Genomic DNA, 22,085 nt, shown 5'->3' with positions numbered 1-22,085 from the left:
TTTTCCTACTAAATTCTCTCATTTAATTCATGTATTTTGGCATGCCCTCATATTCATTTGCTTTTCTCACGTTTCTCCTGCCATCTTTCCTGGTCTCTCTTTTTTTTTAATCCTTTTCTAGAAATTACTAATTCCCAGCTCTTGATCTTCTTCTACTTTGTTTTGCTCTACTTTTCACCACACGTGGTCCTGAATTTTCAAGTTTTTCTTGTGCAAACACTTCTCCACCTCAGCCAGCACCACCACCACCAGGAACACACTTGCCCCCCAGGAATCGGGACAAAGTTATATACAAGTTTCCCAGACCACAACCAGAGCCATCCAGGCTTCAATCCAGTGTTTTGACCAAGGCAAAAAAACATTTTACTGTTACGTGTTAGACAATGAAATTCTGTATCTGAGGGTGAAAATGAGTGAAGCCTGAAATGGTCCAGCATCACCCCCGTCAGAGACTCAGGACAAGGGGTCTCAGGGAAAGAGGCCCCTTGAGGCTTAAGCCCAGATCCCCAGAGACGATCAAGCTCGAGCCAGATGGGAATGATCCTAATGCAAGACGGTAAAGCTCAACTGGGGGCGCCAGGCCCGCCTTTAGAAAGTCCAACTCCACAGCCCGTACAGACCCTGGATTCAGAGCAAGGCAGTTACAGATGGTGGAGTTTAAATTAAGAACTACCATGGTGACATGGAGGCCGGCTTTTCTCATGAGGAAGCACCTGGAGCCATGAATTCATTCCCTCCACGCACACACACTTGCGTGTTTCCTTTCTACACTCGTTGCCAGGCACCACGTGTCCAACGTGCACCTTGAAACTGGCTCCAGAGCAAGATCGAAAGATGTCCCTTCTGACCGTCCCCACCTACAGCTCCTTCCTGGAGGAGGTGGGGCAAGGACAGGACAGGACTTCACAGGGAGGACGGCCCAGTGCTGTCGGCCAGCTCTCATCACCCGAGGCTGGCGGTTCATGAGCTGTGCATTTTCTGGGAAGCGGGGCGGGGCCATTCCCTTGGGATGACTGGGCTCCGAGCACCTTGGAGATGAGCTGACTGAACACGCTTAGCTGATGCAACAGGGCACTGGATCATAGCCCTCCCGCCCCTGTGTCCAGAGCCTCAGACAGGATCCTGGGTGGGGGGATGTGATGAGATACACGGAGAGGACTATTCCGGCTGGCAGGGCCCTTGGGATGTGCGGGTCCAGGCGGGCCCAACCCCCGGTAAGGTATCCCTTCAGACGGGTGATCCTGCTGCCCTAGTCGTCCTAGGAGAAGGAGCCAGAGGAGGAGACTGACGTGCAAAGAGGCAACATAAGGCAGAATACCTGAAATGACCTTAAAACATCCTACAACAGGGGAAAGGATAGACTTTTTTCAAAAAGATCAATGAAACAAAATACCACGAAGCTGTTAAAAATGAACACAAACTCAAGGAAAGTATTTTTAACACTAGATAAGTGTTAAGTCTTCCTAACACAAGACTAGACAAGAATGTAGAAAAATAAAAACAATCTAACTCAGGGTGGGGAACAGAAGTGGTATTTTCCCTGTGAGTATTTTTGAGAATAAAGCCTTCAGTGGAAATAACCCAAAAAATGAAAGGGAAGGAGAGGAAAGACTTAGTGCCGATCCAAGGGACAGTCTTAAAGGAAATCAGCCCTGAATATTCATTGTAAGGACTGATGCTAATGCTGAAGCTCCAATACTTTGGCCACCTGATGCGAAGAACTGACTCGTTGGGAAACATTGAAGATAGAAGGAGAAGGGGACGACAGAGGGTGAGATGGTTGGATGGCATCACAGACTCAATGGACATGAACTTGAGCAGATTCCAGGAGAAAGTGAAGAATGGGGAAGACTGGCGTGCTGCAGTCCATGCAGTTGCAAAGAGTCGGACACGACTGAGCAACTGAACAACAAAGGGACAGTCCAGAGCTGTGTTGGGCCATTCTTTGGGCCACAGCGGTGTTACCCACTTCTCTTGTAACAAAGCTCTCAGGAAGAAAAATACCAGTGGTAAAGAGGCCAACAGAAACAAAAAGTCTGAACCTTAAAACCATTCACAGCAAAATCTCTTGTTTGTGCAAATATAAGTGCACTGGGGCTCGGTGAGGCTGGGACTGAGGGTCCTTGGGAACGAAGCTCTTTACAGAGAGGTTTGATGGCAACCCACCCCAGTGTTCCTGCCTGGGGAATTCCAAGGTCCATGGGGGTCGCAAAGAGTCGGACACAACTGAGGGGCTAACACTTTCACTTTGAATCAAGCAGTGAAAGCCCCACCCCAAAGCAGGCACACACAACCCAGTCTCTGCCCCTCGGACCTCCAGGGCCAGCTCCCGCCTGCACTGGGGGCGGGATGAATAGGCTCCTGTCCAGTTGTTACCTGTGGCCCCCTTCTCTGCCTCCTCTCCTGGGGACACATTCCCACCCCACCCCCACCCCCACCAGGGGCCCCCGGCCTGCCTGTCAGCTCACACCAGAGGAGCTGAAACCTCTCACTGCCCAAGCACCTGTGGGAGAGGACACGCAGTCAGGTGTTAGAGTAACAGCACCTCACTTTGTTTTTTTTCAGAGCTATTAGAACACTAGCATAAATGCTTTTGCTTTAAACACTGTTAGAGTAACCCCAGGCATGCCAGACAGGTTTTTCTTTTTTTTTAATTGAATGTGTGGTTGGTGTTTTCATTATGTTTATCTGTTAATGGGGCTGGAGTTGTCTCTAAAATAACACAGCAGCAGCATGTCTCCTTTGAATAGGGCTTTACTGCTCGCCACTGTGGCTACTCAGAAAGTCACCTCCCATAAAACAGTAAACACTGTTATAAAAATGGTCTACTTCTGACAGATCATCGCTGCTGGAAGAGTTCTAATTAACTGATGCGGGATCGAACCCACGTCTCCTGCACTGCAGGCAGATTGTTTACCGTCTAAGCCACCCGGGAAGCCCGAGTCTGCGCAAAACCACCACTGGCCTTAGAAAAGCTCCTGTAGCCTTCCGGTTCTACAGTTTGTCACATGTGGAATAACTCAGGTCAGCTATGAGTGACCTCTAGTTTCTCTGATTGGCTCCCAGTGGTCAGTGCAAGACATTAAACATTTGCTGAGCTGTGGGTGTGCTTCTGATATAGTTCTGGGGCTTCTTAAAAATGCTGAGACCATGGGGTCCTTCCAGACTTATCCTAAAACAAAAAACGTCTCCCGTTCCATCAATCTCTGAACAAAAGGCCACTGACAGGACGCTCTTCCAACTAACAGCTGAGAAAGCAGGTGTCAGTTAATCTGGAGGATGGTAGGAGTCCCCGGGTGGTCCAGTGGTTAGGACTCTGAACGTTCACTGCTGGGAGTCCACATTCAATCCCTGGTTGGGGAACTAAGATCCCACAAGCTGTACAGCATAGCCAAATAAATAAATAGACCATAAATTTATTTTTTTAAACTCTTAAACTTTTTCTTGAAGGGGAGGAGGGGGCATGTGGCTTATGGGATCTTAGTTCCCAGATCAGGGATGGAATCCAGGCCCTCAGCAGTGGAAGTGTGGAGCCCTAACAACTGGGCCACCAAGGAATTCCCAACCCCTAAACCTTCAAGCTTAAATTGTAGACAACATAAAATGTAGAGTCCTACAGCAGAGGGCGTGGTGGCATGGAGGCAGGAGCCCGGCTCCTTCTTGGCTCCTCTGATTTCCCTCACATCCTTCTACATGAATCTCCCTGCCAAATACACAGATGGGTGTCGCCAAGGTCTGTTCAGCAGCACTTCACTCAAGCCTCTGCTTTTCCCTTCTGGCCATGCACCAGGGGAGCCAAGCTGAAGCAGTCCTGCTGTTTGCAGCACCTTCCTCTGAAGAAACCTTCTAACCAGCCCACACCCACCACCTGGAGTCAAGCTTTGAACTTGCTTCCTCTTGTTGGGGCTGCAGCCTCCCTGATCCAGGGCCGGTGAGCATGTGGCTCAGCCTGGGCCTGTGCTTTCCTTTGCTTCCTCGCTGTCCGTTTGTTCCGGTTTCATTCCAGAACAGCTGGGAGGGCCCACACTTACTGGGCTGCAGGGAACCCACTCGGGGTGATATTCGTGGAAAAAACTTCCCCCACCACCCCTGAACTCAGTAAAGGTCCTTCTCAGAGGCCACGTGTGTGTGTGGTAAACTTCCTGGATGAACTTGGACTTGGGGAACTAGGAGCACGCATGCTGACCCTGGCTCTGAAAGGAGAGAAGAAAGCCAAGGACCTCCTGCCTCCAGGTGATCACAACCCAAGCGAGAGGAATGTGAGCACTCCTCGGGCATCCACTGCCTTGGGTCCTCTCGCCCCCAGACTCCCTGGGCCGCACCACCTCCCCCAGCTGCCCCTCTGTCAAGGAGCTGCTGTTTCCCCCAGTCTAAGCACACTCTCAGGACGAGGCCAGGAGCTCACCACCCAGTGGCAGGTCTGGCCCAGGAGCACCAAACTCGCAGTGACCGGAGAAGGGACTTCTCTCAGGCCTGAGGAGTTGCCCCATCTGGCCGCCACCTTTGGAGGGACCATCTGTTCACATGATGGAGATGAGGAAAATCAGGCTGCCATCTGCACCTCCACTCCTGAAATCAAAGGCTGCACCACGATGCCAAGATGCCAAGCAGGAGGCCAGTGGGACAAGGGAGATGCCGTCTGGCGGATGGGGCGGGATTGGGGGAGCAGTGAAAACTAGCGTTCGTTGTTCGGACATGTTTGTGTTCTAAGTGAAAGTGAATTAAATCGTTTTAAAAAATCAACGTTGGGCTTCCCTGGGTGACTCAGAGGTAAAGAATCTACCTGCTGATGCAGGAGACACCAGTTTGATCCCAGGTCCGGGAAGACCCCACAGACTGAGGAACGACTAAGGCCGTGTTCCACAATTACTGGAGCCCGAACAGTCGAGAGCCTTTCTCCATAGCAAGGGAAACCACCAAGATGAGAAGCTCCTGCAGTGCAACTAGAGAATAGCCGGAGCAGCAACAGAGATCCAGCACAGTCGGTAATAGAAAAATAAACGAAAACATTTATTAGACAAAGACCCAGCACAGCCAAAAATAGAAAAACAAAACATGTATTTAAAAAAACAGCTGTATTCACGTGGTATCAGGTATGTAAGCAATTAGACTTGATCAAAGTTTGCTGCAGGGAAACCCTGCACTGTCCTAAACTATACTCAACAGAAACGCTTGATGGAGTTTACCACAGAAAGCCTGGTCTGTTCATTTTACCACGTGACCTTTGAGATGCACCTTAGTAGCTGAAAGCAGTGCTCACAGCGGCTGCATTCATGTCCAGAATAAAGCTGGGCCACAGAGGCCTGGTCTCTTTCCAAGGTTCCCGTATGGACCACAGACCCCACGTCCCAAACCAGACACTAGAATGGAAGCCCTGCAGCTCAGGGCCCACGGGCAGATATCCACTTGGAGGTTCTGTTTCTCAGAAGCGTGAACACCACTTGAGGTCAGCAGTCTGAAACTCATTACAACCCACACATTCCAACGAGCTGAGAATCCTCGGAGGCTCTGTGACTCACCCCCGCTTGCCTCCACGACCCTCCTGCAACAGGACAGGAATTTACGGGCAGTGCAAGCTCAGCCACTGTCTGGGCAAGAGTCTATCATCTCAACGCTTCTTCCCTCATCGTGCCCATCAGCTTAAAAGAATGGGCTGAAAAGCACTTTCCCAGCAACAGGATCCGTCACCCACGGACCTAACCTCGGGCCCCTAGGTTGCAGTCGTCAGCGTTTCCCGGCCGACTAGGGCTGCTCCGGCCCAATTCTGCAGCCAAACGGGCAACAGAAAAAGGACCGAGCGGCTGTGAGCGCCCACCAGCCTCGTGCAGTCGCGGCCGGGGGTGGGACCATGTGCCGCGTGGAGCCCCTTCCTGCCCACCTCCCCTGGTCATGTCCCACCTTGTTCCCCACTACGACAGGCCCGCAGTAGCGGCCCCACCCTCCCACTCTGTCTCCTCTAGAATTTCTCTCTCCTGCTTGCGATGAAGGGACACCCTCCATCCACAGTTAGTGAGATGAAAAGCAGGAAAACTGTAAGGGGGAAAAAAGTCAGTGGAACAAAAAGCCTTCTTTTCAAGAAACTGATGACTCTGTGTGCTAAGTCACTTCAGGCATGTCTGACTCTTTGCAACCCCATGGACTGTAGCCCGCCAGGCTCCTCTGTTCATGGGATTTTCCAGGCAAGAATACTGGAGTGGGTTGCCATGCTCTCCTCCAGGGGGTCTTCCCGACCCAGGGATCGAACCAGTGTCTCCTGCATTGGCGGGTGGGTTCTTTACCACTAGAACTAACTGGGAAGTCCATATGTAAATATATAGGTGTATATATGTAAATAAACTCCTCTCTATATGTGAGACAAGCATAGAACTAACAAGTTTAAAAGCCATCCACTGTTTCTTCCTCAAGCTCTTCCTTTAAAGGACACAAGTTTACTCAAAATATAACTTCTTTTTCCTCTTGAAAAACAGTACCACTGGGGGTGGTACTGCGAACTCAGGGAAACTCAGCACATCACACAGAAAGTGGTGTGGAAATGACAGGAAAGGTCAAGAATAGAAATCATCACATGCAAGTATCAGGTGACTGGTGGTACAGAGGAATCTCTGAGAGGAAGGGCTTGCCCCTGGTCTCTGGAACAGATCGAGCGCCTGGTTCTCCACTCCTGCCCCTCCTAACCCCCCAACCCCCCCCGACCCCTGCTCAGCCATGGGCTGCAGCCCAGCCACACACCTCCACAAGCCGCCAGGCCTCAGCGATGACCGCATACTGGAGGCGGTTCAGGGCGAAGCCGTCAACCTCCCTCAGGAGCCTGACCGGGGACTGTCCGACCCTCCGCATCAGGGCATAGGTCCTGTCCACGGTGGCAGGGGCCGTCTCTGGGTGTGGGACCAGCTCCACCAGCGGCACATAATACGGTGGGTTGACCTGGGGAGAGAGATGGCCGGAGAGAGTTGAGAAGACGGCTCTGGCGTTCGGGGTGTCATTCACAATCCTGAGCGGTCAGGGTGGGTGGGGGGCAGGTTTAACACAGGAATGAGGGGCCCATCTGATGACAAGAAACTGGAGGAATAAAGTCGTTCACAAAGAAGGGAGACAAAGAAAGAACTTGGGCACAGAACTGCAGGAACTGTAACCAACCCTGAGGTTCCAGCTCACGGGTGCCAGTGGGCCCCTGCACGTTTACCGCTGACCTCCCAGGGCTGTGCCATCAGCTGTCCTCACGGGCTTCTCCCCACCTTCGCCCAGCCTCCTCTTCCTACATGAGTCACAGCCATTCTACCGCATCGGTGCCATGAGCAGTATCTTCCCCAAACCTGGAACTCCCTTAATGTCTCCATGCTGAGCCTCAAATATCGGCTCCCCTGATCAAATCTCACCCACGAGTCACATGGCAACACCCTAGAGCCTCAGTACTGAGTGTCGTCTGAGACAGGAAGAGAGTTTGCCCAAGGTAGGATGGCTTGCCTGCCCAGCATTGGTTTTCTTGGGGCTTCTTGGCTCTGGTTTTCTTGGTTTACTTTGAGAAATCCTTCTTGAAGATTCTCAGAGAGAGTTCTCCTACCTCTAAAGAAAATGCTATTTGACAAAAGGTTGCTAACAACCCCCACCACTAAGCAGATGCACGTTTGCTAAACTCTTTCCCCAAAGAATATTGTATTTTAAGTTGTTTTTCCTCTGAGTATGGGTGAAAACAGGTAAAAATCTCATATTTACCAAAAAGTATAAGAGGTATCCATTTTAAAATGACTTCCACAGGAGAGAGAAGAAAGTATTTCCCCTGGAACAGCCTGGAGGGGCAGCTGGCCCTCACACCTTGGAGGTTTCCTCTGCTCCCAGCCTGTCCTAGGGGAGTACCTACTTCAAATAAACTATAAATTAATTCTCGGCTGACTCACTGGCCCCCTGCCTGGAGTCACTGAGTTCCTTCCAGAGACGTGTGACCTCTGGCCTTTTTAAACATCAGAATTATAAGAACCCGGAGCATGTCTGTCTGTGATGAACTTCTCTTTACGGGAAGACAGGGATGCTGGGCTTGGGGTCTCTGCAGTGCTGTGAGCCTTGTAGAGGCAGAACACAGGTCAGGACAAACAGGTAAAAGGCATCTTTCTGTGCATCTGGCTCGCTCCTGTCTCAGTCTTGCTTGCAGGCTGCCTTGCAGACTTCCTGCCCACACTTCCTTTAAGCCCTGCTGCCCCTGGGCCGCCCTGGCAGCCAGCCTCCCTCTGCCCACTCAGACCCCCCAGGAGACATGGCGCCACAGGAGCGCTGAGACCACACGTGGCCTCCCTGTTCCCTGGGTCATAGTTCTAACTATGCATAGTATGTAACTATGTAACGCTCACACCCACCCCAAGCACATACCCCACCTGAGCACATGTCCCACCTGTCTTAGATCAACTCAGGTGGTGGGAGCTGAACTGACCACAGCACCCCAGGCCTGTGACAATGACTTGAGGCCAGAAGTCTGTAAGATTTGTTCATTCTCACAATGCATGAGATACAAGATACAATTCAAGAAATTCTGGATAAAATTCTTTTTAAAATGATGATAACATCCAACTCACTAAATATATTAAAAAGCCACTAGACTGTACAAGTTGAATTGTGTGATATATGAATTACATCTCAGGAAAGCAGTTAAAAAACACAAGCAGTTTCATCGAGACGAACTGCTCCTGGAAACCCCAAATGAGACTCGCCGGGTTTCCAGGCTGGACAAACTCACGGGGTGGGCCACCAGGCACTGCTTCACGTGTGCCAAGCCAGCGAACAGCTTGGAGGGCAGCAGGCATGAGCTGGAGCTGCTCAAGACGACGTGGTCATCAGCGATTTTGTCCAGCTGAGCGAACAGCTTCCGCTTCAGCTCCAGGTTCTCCGGGACACATTCCTAAAAAGGACAACCTCATGTTACCACGCAGCTTCGCCACACCCAGGCCCAAGCAGAGCATCCTGTGTTTGCGTCATTCCCAGAATGAACCAATTAGAAAACCACCAGCAACACTTAAGAACTGGTAGAGAACGGACTTGTGGACACAGCGGGGAACTGAGAGAGCAGCACTGACGTATATACAGTGTGTATGCTCGGGCGCTTCAGTCGCGTCTGACTCTTTGTGACTCTGTAGCCCGCCAGGCTCCTCTGTGCATGGGATTCTCCAGGCAAGGATACTGGAGTGGGTTGCCATTCCCTCCTCCAGGGCATCTTCCTGACCCAGGGATAGAGCCCATGTCTCCTGCATTATAGGTGGATTCTTTACCATCTGAGCCACTGGGGAAGCCCCCATATACACACTACTCTATGTAAAACAGAGAGCTAGTGGGAAGCTGCTGTGTAAAACAGGAAGCTCAGCTCAGTGGTCTGTGATGACCTAGAGGGGTGGGATGGCGGGGTGGGAGGGAGGCTAAAGAGAGGGGATATATATATATATATATCTCCCCTTAGAGCTGATTCACTTCATTGTACAGCAGAAACCAACAAAACATTGTAAAGCCATTATACTCCAATTAAAAATAAATTTAAAAAGAACTATACAAAATACAAAAATAAAAATTTTTTAAATATTTAAGAACAGGAAAAAAATAGCTGTCAAAAAGTACGACAGATCTTGGTAACTCTGGGAACTGTGTGATGCATATATGGGAACTGTATTTTCTAGTTCTGTGTCAGGCTGAAAATTCTCATAATAAAAAAGCCCTCCAACTGTATGGGGGTGGATTCTACAAACAGAACACCCAACAGCAGGCAAAGTGTATGAATATCAACAGTAGTCACCACCACTTGTGTGTCCTGATCATCAGATCAACTTATCTTCAAGGAAAAATCTTATCTTCATGAAATGAGCAAACATGCTACATCCATAATTCCCAAAAGGCTTCTTGAGAGTTCACTTCTAATCAGAAATCCTTTGAAAAAGACCTTTGCTACTAAAAATCTGAAATTATTTTAATAAGGGGGCAATGGAGGAGGGTAGAGAAGTGAATTTGGATTAAATGCCGCAGATAATGACGGTTCAGAAATTCAAATTATGCGCAGAGCGGGGGTGGGGTGGGAAGCTGTTCTCAGACGCACAAACACAGGCCCACAGGCAGGTCCATGAGAACTGGATGCTCAGGGCGGGTGCTGCCCTGCTGTGGAGGGATGGGGAACAGAAGGGGATGCTAGCTGGACCTTCAGGTGTGCCCTCCCCTCCCAGCATTGCCCCAGGAAATCCCACCAGGGGTCACTCCTACTAACGAGGGTCCCTGAGTTCCCACAGTCCCCAGTGAATTTGGGGTCATGGTTCCTAGTGGGGTCCGATAATAGAATCAACTGTTAACCATGCAATTCCTCAAGCCCCCACCGCAGACGTACTGAGTAAGACTCAGCATGGGGCCTGGGTACCTGCAGGCTTATCCATCACTCTGATGACTTGTGTTCACTGAAGTCTAAGATCCACAGTTCTGAGGTGCAATGGGGAGCACTCCCAATGGTTTGTGGCCAAATACATTCATTCCTGAGGGTCTCCCACTCTGAGATCAGGCTCTCCACCACCCTCCCCACCAGGAACTTGCTGAGGGTGCCCTGGTCCGTCTATCAGCACTGTGGAGACAGAAACTGCACAAACCAGAAGACAACGAGCAGCGTGCAAAAATCGACGCGAAATGCAGAAGTACTGCTTGTAACTTTATCAGAATCACCCCCAAAATAAAATATCTTCAAGTTTAATAATATCTAATAATCTAATAGAGTGAAGTTAGCTGGGTAAATAGTATGACATGAATTTCATTTCTATACCATCTACAAGGTTTTAAAAGCTTTCCTCTGTGGGTAAGGCATCAATATTGTGTCCGTTAGTAGTTTAAAAAAATATAGTCACACCACGTGAAATTTTATTCAGAACAAAAGGTCACATAAGCACCACATCTCAAAGACAGGATGAAAAAAGTGCAGTCATTTAAGAACTGTGAAGCCCATTGTGTTAAACCCCTTATCAAAGGGGAAAAGCTACAGTAGCTGGCGGGCTGTATTGAGTAATTCCTGGATCAGTTAAGTCTGTGAGTTGGGTTGGGTTTAAATGGAGCCTTGTAGTGAAGCCAGAGACGAATCGTGATGCCGATACTGTGCAGGCTAATGAAAGAGCCCCGTGAATGGCCTCATTGTGAGGCTGGCCTGCAGATTCTCCCCTGAAATTCTATGCCTTTCTTTAGATCGTCTGATTATCAAAGAGGCAAGAACACTCGAAGCGCCGGAAACCCAAGCCTGCTACAATTATGTAAGGGTTTTAACGGCACATTTGCTTGAAGTTTCATTGTTGCCATCATTGTTAACCCACTTGTGTTCCATGTGCTGGGCCAGGGTTATGACGCCTCTATCCATGTCAAGCCTTGAGTTCATCATCTCACTGTTGCTCACTGCTTGTCTGAGAACTGCTTGTCTGGAATGGTCATCTCTTGGGTGGATCGCGAAGCTTGAGAGCGGCTGCTCTCGCTTGGTGGCCACGGACAGCTGGGAGGAAGTGAGGGCAAACAGCTAGACATACATCCTGCTCCCAGTAGGTGAGAGTGCCCCGGGGCTCACTGTGCCTTTCCGGGGCCTGCCCAGGGAAAGCCACTAGATGTCGAGTGTCAGTGAAAATTCTTTTACTGCTGAAGGTAACTAGCTTGACTTTGTTTCATTAAACTCTGACATTTTCCAAGCAATGGCTATTATTTGTGTTTTGTTTGTTTTGAAGTGGGAGAGATGTATCTATAATAAGTGATAATCTCACACACAACCACTAGCTCAGATTCTAAGGACAAGGAAAGTGTAAGGAACTTTCCAAGTATCACAACTGTTATTGGCACATCAGAAGATTACTCGGCAGCAGCATAAAAGACTTAGAAGACACTGGATGACGGTGCTATTACGGGTCTAACTTTTTGTTCTTTCTCATTTACTTATAATTTTTTAAAGTAAACAATTTATATACTTTAGTGTTTTATTCACAAAGAGTCGGAAGAGACTGAAGTGACTTAGCACACATCAGTAGAATTCACCAAGGACAGTACTCAGACCCTGCAGGGCGGTTTTGGGGAGGGGGCGTGGCCACGAGGTGGGGGCGCGGCCACGAGGCAGGATTCTGGACAATCCCCAGGCAAAGGCGGGACTGGTTGAGAGGGCGCTGACTTCTGCAGACGGCCCACTCACTGTGCAACCCTGTGCAGCTTCCAAAACAAATACTTTCACGGGCAAAATGAAATTTCATTGATTTTTTTTTTAAAGGCAAGTCATGCATCTTAGATAGGCGTCCTGTTGCTAGAAAAATCTACATTTGCCTTTGCAAAATATCTGGAAACAGTCTTCAATGTTCTTTCCAGATAGAAAGAAAAACTAAACTAGAAGACTTTGGTGCTTAAGATATTTTACATGCAAAGAAGTTCTATTAGCCAATTTTAGCGGGAAAGAGATGGCAAGAATAGAAATTTGAGCTAAAATCCTACTGTAACCATGGCAGAAGGGAATCCATTCTGAACGTGAGGATGGACATGATCTACATCATAAGTTCTGTCTCTTTGCACTAAATACATCTCTTGCTTCAGTGTGTTTAATCATCAGCAATTTCTTGCTTCAACCTGTTTCAGTTCAGTTCAGTTGTTCAGTCATGTCCAACTCTTTGCGATCCCATGGACTGCAGCAAGCTAGGCGTCCCTGTCCATCACCAACTCCCAGAGCTTGCTCAAACTCCTGTTTGAGTCAGTCATTGAGTCAGTGATGCCATCCAATCATCTCATCTTCTGTCATCCCCTTCTCCTCCTGCCTTCAATCTTTCCCAGTATCAGGGTCTTTTCCAATGAGTCAGTTCTTCGAATTAGGTGGCCAAAGTATTGGAGCTTCAGCTTCAGCATCATGAATATTCAGGACTGATTTCCTTTAGGATTGACTGGTTTGATCTCCTTGCAGTCCAAGGGACTCTCAAAAGTCTTCTCCAACACTGCAGTTCAAAAGCATCAATTCTGTGGCACTCAGCTTTCTTTATGGTCCAACTCTTATATCTATACATGACTACTGAGAAACCTGTTTAATCATCAGCAATTTCTTTTTTTCGTCATCAACTATTTCTTTATTTTATTTCTAAAAATTACTTATCAATTTATTTATTTTTGGCTGCACTAGGTGTTTGTGCTTTGTGGGGGCTTTCTCTAGTTGCATCAAGTTGGGGCTACTCTCTAGCTGCAGTGGACAGGGTTCACATTGAGGTGGCTTCTCTTGTTGCAGAGCACAGGCTCTAGGCGCATGGGCTTCAGTAGCTGTGAGTCATGGGCTCTAGAGGGCAGACTCAGTAGTTGTGGCTTATGGGCTTAGTTGCTCTGCAGCATGTGAAATCTTCCTGGACCAGGAACTGAACCCGTGTCCCTTGCATTGGCAGGCCAATTCTTATCCACTGCACCACTAGGGAAGTCCCACTATTTCTTGAAAGAGGACAATTGTTAAAAAATCTATCAGATTAATAGACTACTATAACTAGACTTCTCAAGAGGTGGATGTTATAATTACAAAAAAAAAAAAAAAAATCCCATAAACCTTCTTAGTCTAGAACAAATAGCACATGTTAGAAAAAAGTACAGATTTTCAGTATCACAGATAATAAACTGCACTGTGTTCTAACCAAAGCCTCACAATTTTCCTTAAAAATCAAAACACTTTTAAAGCATATTATAAATCCTAAACAATGTTCTATAGTAATCTAGAATAAACTATATCCAATAAGAGTCCTTTCTAAAGTAAAAAGCAGAGCAGGCTGTCCTGAGGAATGTGACTTCCTGGGGACTGGGTGTCGAGGTGACCAGGGTGGCTGTGGTCTGCTTCCAGCAGTGGTCCTTTCTCAAGTAACCACAGGGGATGAGGTGAGAGAAGGGACACAGGTGACAACTGCTGGCCTTGATAGTGTGTCTACCCCCATCTCATTCCAATAATTTATTTTATACCTTTTAGGAAATCACTTATTTACAATTAAGTTAAAATGCTTGACATGAAAAAATATTATAATTTAAAATATTCTGGGACTTCCCTGGTGGTCCAGTGGCTAAGAGGCTGCCTGCCAATGCAGGAGACACAGGTTTGATCCCTGATCCAGGAAGATTCCACATGCTTCAGAGCAATAAGGCTGTGTGCCACAACTAGTGAGCCCACACACTGCAACTACTGAAGCCCCTGTGCCCAGGGCCTGTGCTCCACAACCAGAGAAGCCACCGCAATGAGAGGTCCCTGCACTTGGCCCCCACCACACTAGGCAGTGGCCCCCACTTGGGCAACTGGAGAAAAGCCCATGTACCTAGTGATGACTCAGCACACCCAAAAGTTAATTAATTAAATTATAAAAAATAAAAAGAAATATTTTTTTAAAGATTTTTAAAAAACATGTAGAAATGTTGAAAAGTTCTAACATACAGGTAAACTGTGGTCCAACATTTGACTCCTTCAGCATGTCACATAAATACATCTTAATTCACTGAAGTGGATGCAGACAAAAGCACAAAACCTACCACTACTGAAAACTCACTATAGGTGGGAGAAGGGAACTGAAATAAAACCCCTTATCCCTGGGGCAGGAAGAGGAATGAATGCTAGAGTTAGTCATTCAGTCATGTTCAACTCTTTGCGACCCCATGGACTGTAGCCCACCAGGCTCCTCTATTCAGGGATTTCCCACGCAAGAATACTGGAATGAGTTGCCATTTTCTTCTCCAGGGGATCTTCCCAACCCAGGGATCAAAACTTGGGTCTCTTGCATTGTAGGCAGATTCTTTGCCATCTGAGCCACCAGGGAAGGCTGCCTGAGACAAAGGCTTAATCAGTATCCCAAGAGAAGACCCTTCCCAGGCCAGCAAGTGTTAAGTAACTAGTGAGAAAAGAACACTTCTGGGAAGGGACAGAGCAAGAACATGGAAAGAGACTCTCTCTCTGAGAGCAGTGCAAAGGGAAGACTGAAAGCTGAGGGTGGAGAACATATTGAGGGAGAAAACCCTCTGGCAGCCAGTCCTCACCCTGAACACAGGTATTGCTTAAGGATTTGAAACTTGTAAGCACCAAGGGTGACTACAGGAACCTGCAAACCTTAAAACTTGCCCAACTCCTAACTAGATCAACTCAAATCCTTATAATAAAAGCCTTGTAAGAGGAAAGGCGTGTCAAATCCCAGGCGTAAATCTGCTGTCCTGCTCAAGATATTTGGATTTCAAAAACAAAAAATTATGAGGCATACAAAAAAGTGCACACCCAAGAGACAGAGGGATCACAGGACCAGATCCTGGTATGATTCAGATGCTGGTACAATCTGACATTGAACTTTAAGTAACTGTGATTAAAAATATTAAAGGCTCCGGTGAAAAATGTGGACAACATCATATGGGTGATTTCAGCAGAGAAATAGAAACTGGAAGACAATATCAAAGAGAATGCTAAAAATGAAAAACAAAGGAGCAAAGATGAAGAATGCCTTTGACTGACTCATCAGTAGACTCAACATAGTCAGGAAAGAATCAGTGAACTTGAAGATCTGTCAATGGAAATTAGCCAAAGTGAAAAACAAAGAGCAAAAGATTGAGGAGCATATACAGAGCAACCAGGACCTGTAGGAAAATTATCAAATGATCTAACACATGTGTGACTGAAATCCAAACATTTCTAGGGACAGGGAATGGGGCAGAAGACAACATTCAAGGAAATAATGGCTGAGAATATTCCAAAACTAAATAAAATCCAAAATTACACAAGCATGAAGCTCAGAGAACACAATGCAGGATAAATGCCCCCCTTTACCCCCAAATCCACACACATGGATGTGGATTTGGGGATAAAGAGGTATGTTATACTCAAACTGCTGAGCAAGGCAGACAAAGAAATACTGAAGGCAGTCAGAAAAAGAGTCACATAATATATACAAGAACGAAATTAAGACTTTTTGAGAGATCATAGAAGATGGAAAGTAATGGAGTGACATTTTTAAGTGCTAAAAGAAAAAATACCTGTCAACTCACAGTTCTATAGTCAGTAAAAATATCTTTCAAAAATGAAGAAACAAAAACTTTTCCGAGAAAAACAGTAAGTTTAGGAATTCATTCCAAGCCAACCTATGAATCTAAGAATAGGAATGAATTTTAAGGGAGTCTGCAGGCAGAAGGAAAAAAAATTAGACAGAAAACTGGATCTATACAAAGAAATGAAGAACACTGGAAATGGAGATAAGAAGATAAGAAATGAAGATAAAATAAGTGTTTTGTTTTCAATTGATCTAAAATATAAGTGAACATCCAAAGCAAAAATAACAGCAGTGCATTGTAATGGATTACATTAATTTATTTTCAAGTGTTGAACCAGCCTTGTATAGCTCCAATAAGTCCTACTTGGTCATGATATATAATTTCTATGTATATTTTTAGATCTGATTTGCTAATATTCTGTTAGGTATTTTAACATCTATGTTAAGCCTTTGTTAGACCTCCTCCTCCTACCAAAAATGTGTTTTGTAATGAAGACTGGATATAAAACTCTAACACTCTCTAAGTCACCATCGAAACAACAGGGTTATATACATATCCACCAGCCTGAGAGAAACGTCTTTGAAGGAAGTAAAACAAAAGTGGTCAAGAAGAAAATACTCATGAAAGTTCTCAAAGGAAACAAGTAGTGTCAAACAGAATTAATAGACCAGATTGTGGTCAGAGGTCACACATGGTCACAATGTGATTAGGAAAGACTCCACATTCCCAGTGCAGAGTGTCTGGGTTAGATCCCTGGTCAGAGAACTAGATCCCACATGTCACAACTGAGTTTGCATGCCACAGCTAAAAGATCCCACGTGCCACAACTGAGACCCAGAGCAGCCAAATAAAGAATGAAGTAAATGTTAAAAAGAAAAAAAGAAAACCTGAACTAAAATAAAAATCAGAAATAAAAATTCCAATTTCTCACTTGCTTAACGTGAAAAATCTGAAGGTTCGGGCAATTCCAGGCGTCCTTCCTGGGGCTGAGCGCCCACCTGCCCAGTCTCTCTAACTCTGAGAATAGCTGATGTGGGAAGGAGTTCACATGAGATGCAACATTCATCCAATTCCAGGATCGTGAGGGAAAATGCATCACTGAGCCAGAACTCTTACATTCACTTCTGGCTCAGAAACGAAATCTGATTCGAGAAGATAAACACTGACCTACCGCCACCACTGACTGCATGTTTAACCTTGGTCAGTTCGGTTCCCTGGTCGTAAATGAGGATACCGAGGGGCTGAAGGCTGAGCCCACTTAGCTGACTCCCTCTGAGCTGGGCGCTGCTCGGGTGCTGATAAAAAGGAGCTCGTTTCGCTCAGCTCTCAATGCAATGGAGCAGCTCCATGATCGCCTCATTTTACAGTGGAGGGGGCTGAGACAGAGAGACTGAGACAGAGAGCCCGCCTCTGAAGCCAGACTCCTCCACTTCACTGACACCACGTCCGTCATTCTAAAGGTCTCTGCAAAACATTACAAAGCATTTTGATTTATCATTTACAAATTAACTAGAGGAAGAAACTCAAAACACCAAATAGGTCAAGGGTTAGAGAATATTGCGGGTCACCTTCTAAGACGCATTTGTTTTCCTTAGCGTTTCTCACATTGGAAGACACCTTAAAATCAACAGCATCGTTGATAAGGTGTCATACAGTACATTCACAGATAATTCACTCAGAATATTCCTGGAGGTCTGAAGACAAATGTGCTAGCAGAATCACAGTGCACAGCTCCGGGCAGAGGCTTGACCAAATGTGCAGAGGTGAGTAAAACAAGTGGTTACTTCCCTTTAGACAGTAACCAAAAGGACAGGCCCTGCCCAGGGGAACAGCAGGGACCACAATTAACTGATAGAGCAGGGCCAAGGAGACCTCACGCTCCAGACCAGCCACCCAACGAAACACAACGTGAGTCATGTACGCAACGCTGTTTTCTAGTAGCCACATTAAGAAAGCAGGAAGAAACAGATGAACTTAGTTATACCAATAAATTTTATTTAACTCAATATATCCAAATACTGTCATTTTATTCATTGGAAGGACTGATGCTGAAACCAAAGCTCCAATACTTTGAACACCTGATGCAAAGAGCTGACTCACTGAAAAAGACCCTGATGCTGGGAAAGATGCAGGAGAAGGGGGTGACAGAGGAGGAGATAGTTGGATGGCATCACCGACTCAATGGAGTTGGTGATGGACAGGGACAACTGGTGTGCTGCAGTCCATGGGGTCGTAAAGAGTCGGACACGACTGAGTGACTAAACAACTCAATATACCCAAATATTGTCACTTTCATATGTAATCAGTGTTAAAAACTATTGAGATATTTTACATTCTTTTTTCCTTAGTAAGTCATTGAAATCCAGTGGGGATTTTACACCTGTGTCAGTTCGCAGCACCTGTCAAGTGCTCAAGCCTCGCTGGGCCTGTGGCGACCATGACCACACATTCTGGGCCCAAGGACACGTGTTAACCAAGGAATCACCAGCATCCATTCTGCCAGAAGTTACAGCCCCAAATCACAGTGCGGATCTCTCAAAGCCACTAAAAATATGGGTTGAATGTCACTCTTAAAAAAAACAAACCTAAAACTCTTAAAGAAACAGGGACTTCCCTCGCGGTCCAGTGGATAGGACTTCTCGCTTCTAAGGCAGGGGGACAGGTTCAATTCCTTGTCAGGGAACTAAGATTCCAAATGCCATGCAGTATAGCAAAAAAAAAAAAAAAATTTTTTTTTAAACAAAAATAAATGTGATGGGGACCACATTAAAAGAACAAACAAACAAAACTATTAAAGAAACAAGAGCTCAGGGGCTGGGAGGGGAGGGAAGCAGGGAGCAGGGTCTGTGAACCACCTCAACCCTGTGGGCAGCAGGGGGTGGTGCGGGTGGAGGGGGTACTGCTTGGAACAGCCCACTAGACAGAATCGAAAGCAAAGAGAACAAGAGCGGGACCCCAAACTGTCCAAAGCAGCTGGATCAGGTGCTGACGGCAAGGAGCAGCCTGGGGCCGGGAGGTGATGGGGGTGAGTGAGGTGCCAGGGGGCACCTGGCACCAGGAAACATCTGGAGAGTCAGGGTACAGACACGGTCTCTGTCTAGGGCATCTAGGATACCCTTCCAGCACCCACAGAGCAAGCGATGACCACATCTGCTGCCGGAAACCAGCAACAAGATCAACCCCGACACGTCTGAGCACAGAGGGTCCTGGGGCCCAGCCAGGCCTCCCAGGAAGAGGTGGGAACCGTTTCCTGGCAGCTGCAGGAGCTGAGGTGCATCACGTCCTCACACAGGCCATTTAACATAATAAGTAAGCACTTGTTTCTCTCTCGGCAGGCCTGGCAGGTGTCACCGGTCGGCTCTGGGGAGGCCCAGCCACCGCCCGACCCAAGGTTCTCAGGACGCAGGAGGCTGGACAAGCCCCGGTTGGGCAGCCCACTTGGGCCTGGGCAAGCTCCCGGAGGAGCTACCGAGTTTATGTCTCCCTAAAGCAACAGACTGCCAGTGCAGGAGACGCTGGACACGTGGATTTGATCCCTGAGACAGGAAGATCCCCTGGAGGAGGAAACGACAACCCACTCAAGTATTCTTGGCTGGAGAATTCCACGGACAGAGGAGCCTGGTGGGCCACAGTTCATGGGGATCACAAAGAGTCAGACATGACTGAACAACTGAGCACATAAAGCCATAGCCAATGACAGGATTCTTCTAATACTTGCAGGAAACGTACATTCACGCGTGCTTCATAACCAGAAATAAAGCCAAAACTGCCCAACTGAAACTCAGGTATAAAAAAAAACTTAAGGAAACCTGTTGGCATAAGAAACTCTGGTATTTCCTGAGTATTTCAACAGCAGCTGGTATGTGGTATGTGCTTTGTACACCTTTTCATTTAATTCTCAGGATAATCATTTTGTGTATGACCCACGTCTTAGAAAAGAGACAGCTGTTTCCTACACAGCTGAGAACGCGCTGAAACTTGTGTACTGTGGGAGAGATGCGCCGAGCCGCGGACCCCGCATTTATCTGTCTCCCAAGGCCAGGTCTTGACCACTACAGGCTCAGCTGCTCCCAGCGCACCTGCCAGGGGATCCGTGTGCTTTTTACCACAGAAGTAATACATGTTCATTGTGGAAAATCTAGAAAATATGGCCAAGGAAAAGGACAAACCTCACAAAACTCCACCTCCAAGACACTTGTGTCTTTTCCCAGCATTTCCCCCTGAAAAATCCTATCACCCCACAGATGGACTCCCATTCTATAACTTTCTGGTCATTGCAGCAGAAGTTTCCTTAGACACACGGTGCTTCATTTTACTCAAGAAGGACGTGTAGGAAGACTCCTCCCCCTCATGTAGAAGCTGCCTGTCCCCAAGGTCATTTGTACCCTCCCCTCGCCCTTCCCCACTCTGAGCTGTGTGTTCAATTTACTTCCAGTCCCACTTACTTCCCAAGGGAGGTGCAAGCTTCTCACGGGCAGAAGTGCCCTGTGGCCATGCCAGGACGCCAGCCTTTCCCATCCTTTTTCTTGACCATGGACAGGTGATAACTTGAGCAGACAGGGGTGCATTCCACGCCCCAAACCATTTCACCCAGACAGGAGGCTTCCAGAGCACTTCATCCTCCTCTTCCTGGCATGAGAGTCAGGCTGAAGAATATTACACAAAATGAGCTTTCCCTCCAGAGAGTCCTTTCCAGCCAGAATTGTCCTTCATTCCCCAGGCATGGCTCTCACGCCTCTAGGACACATGCACTTGGTCCCAGCTGAATGCTCGAACCAAGAATGCGAAAGAAAACGCACCAGGGAGACACCAAGGCAGCTGCAGCTTGACGCTATCGGCAACGACTGACCATAGCGTTTGCCATATTCTGTGTCTTCTTTAGGCCAGTAATGAAAAAATCTACCCCAGACAGGCTAGAAAACACATTACCAAAATCAGTACCATGGGATTCCCCTGGTGACCCAGTGGCTAAGAATTGGCCTTGCAATGCAGGGGATGCGGCTTTGATCCCTGGTCGGGGAATTAAGATTACACATGCCGAGGGGCAACTAAACTCAAGGGCCACAACTAGGGGGTCCACGCATCTCAATTAGTGGGTCCGCGCGCCGCAGCTAGGGGGACTGTGAGCCACAACCTGGGGTCCGTGCACCGCAACTTGGGGGTCAGTGTGCCACGACTAGGGGTCCATGAGTCGCAACTAGGGGTGCTCCCTGCGCCGTGACTAGGGGGTCTGTGAGCCGCAAAGAAGGTCCCGAGTGCCGCAGTTAAGACCCAACACAGCCAAATAAATAAATAAAAAGAGAAACAGGTCTTTTGTGAGGGTGGCAGGACTCAAGATAACTTGTTTCTCATTTCTCATTTTTAAAACAATGACTCTCACATATTCTAACATTTCAGGAATAATGTCTCAGGAAAGTACCCCAAACGTATCAGGTTAACTGGGTCTAAGGAACAGGGTAATTCCATTGTACCACGATGCTCATAGTAAAGGACATCCATTTCCAACTCTTCCTCTCTAAAGAAGGGGATTCCCTCCTTAGGGGTTAGGGAGGCAGCAGACAGTTAATAAAAATGTCAGCTTACACCCAGCAAAGTGTGGGTGTGGGCCCTGAATCTATAAGGAGCAGCAGCTGGATCTCAACCACCGCTTCGGAGAGCCGTTCTGTTTCAGGACAGAAACCAGTTGGAGTTTTAAGGCAGGAACATGTGTTTCATATTTCTGGCACTTTCAGCTGTTAACAGCCGGCTTTATGCAGGGTCACTGTGTGGAACCCCACTTATATAAGTAACTGTCACTAGTGACACATTGCCAGAGCTGAACCGAGTCTTCCGAGGGTCACTTCAGGAAAGAAGAGGACCACCTGGAACAAGGTGGTCCTTAAAGGGTTCTAAGTTAGTGTGAAAGCGCCTCCTCCATGAAGGCCTCCATGCCCAACACACAGCATCCATCAGGGCTGTGCTGGTGACCAGGCTTCCGCGTGTCAGGCAGACAGCTCTCCCCTGGGCAGCTGGTCTGAACCCAATCCTAAAAGGGGACAGTCACCAACTTGAAAGAAACCTCCTTATGTTTTCCCCCAGTTGTTCAAACA

At 47.4% G+C, this 22,085-nt stretch overlaps 1 protein-coding gene across 1 annotated transcript in view; it reads right to left on the bottom strand.

Moving 5' to 3' along the window:
- The window catches only part of CRYL1 (crystallin lambda 1), a 53,417-nt gene that overhangs the window by 6,801 nt on the left and 24,531 nt on the right, over window positions 1-22,085 (bottom strand). Inside the window, exons 4-5 of the mRNA XM_065902172.1 lie at window positions 8,726-8,887; window positions 6,730-6,924 (exon numbers count right to left, since the gene is read on the bottom strand). Of these exons, the coding sequence (XP_065758244.1) occupies window positions 6,730-6,924; window positions 8,726-8,887 (357 nt within the window). The remainder of the gene's footprint in view (window positions 1-6,729; window positions 6,925-8,725; window positions 8,888-22,085) is intronic.

The sequence above is a fragment of the Muntiacus reevesi genome, chromosome 11 (genome assembly GCF_963930625.1).
Source record: "Muntiacus reevesi chromosome 11, mMunRee1.1, whole genome shotgun sequence".
NCBI classification, from domain to species: domain Eukaryota; kingdom Metazoa; phylum Chordata; class Mammalia; order Artiodactyla; family Cervidae; genus Muntiacus; species Muntiacus reevesi.
The sequence above is the reverse complement of the archived record's forward strand: the minus strand, read 5'-3'. Positions and strand labels throughout refer to the sequence as shown.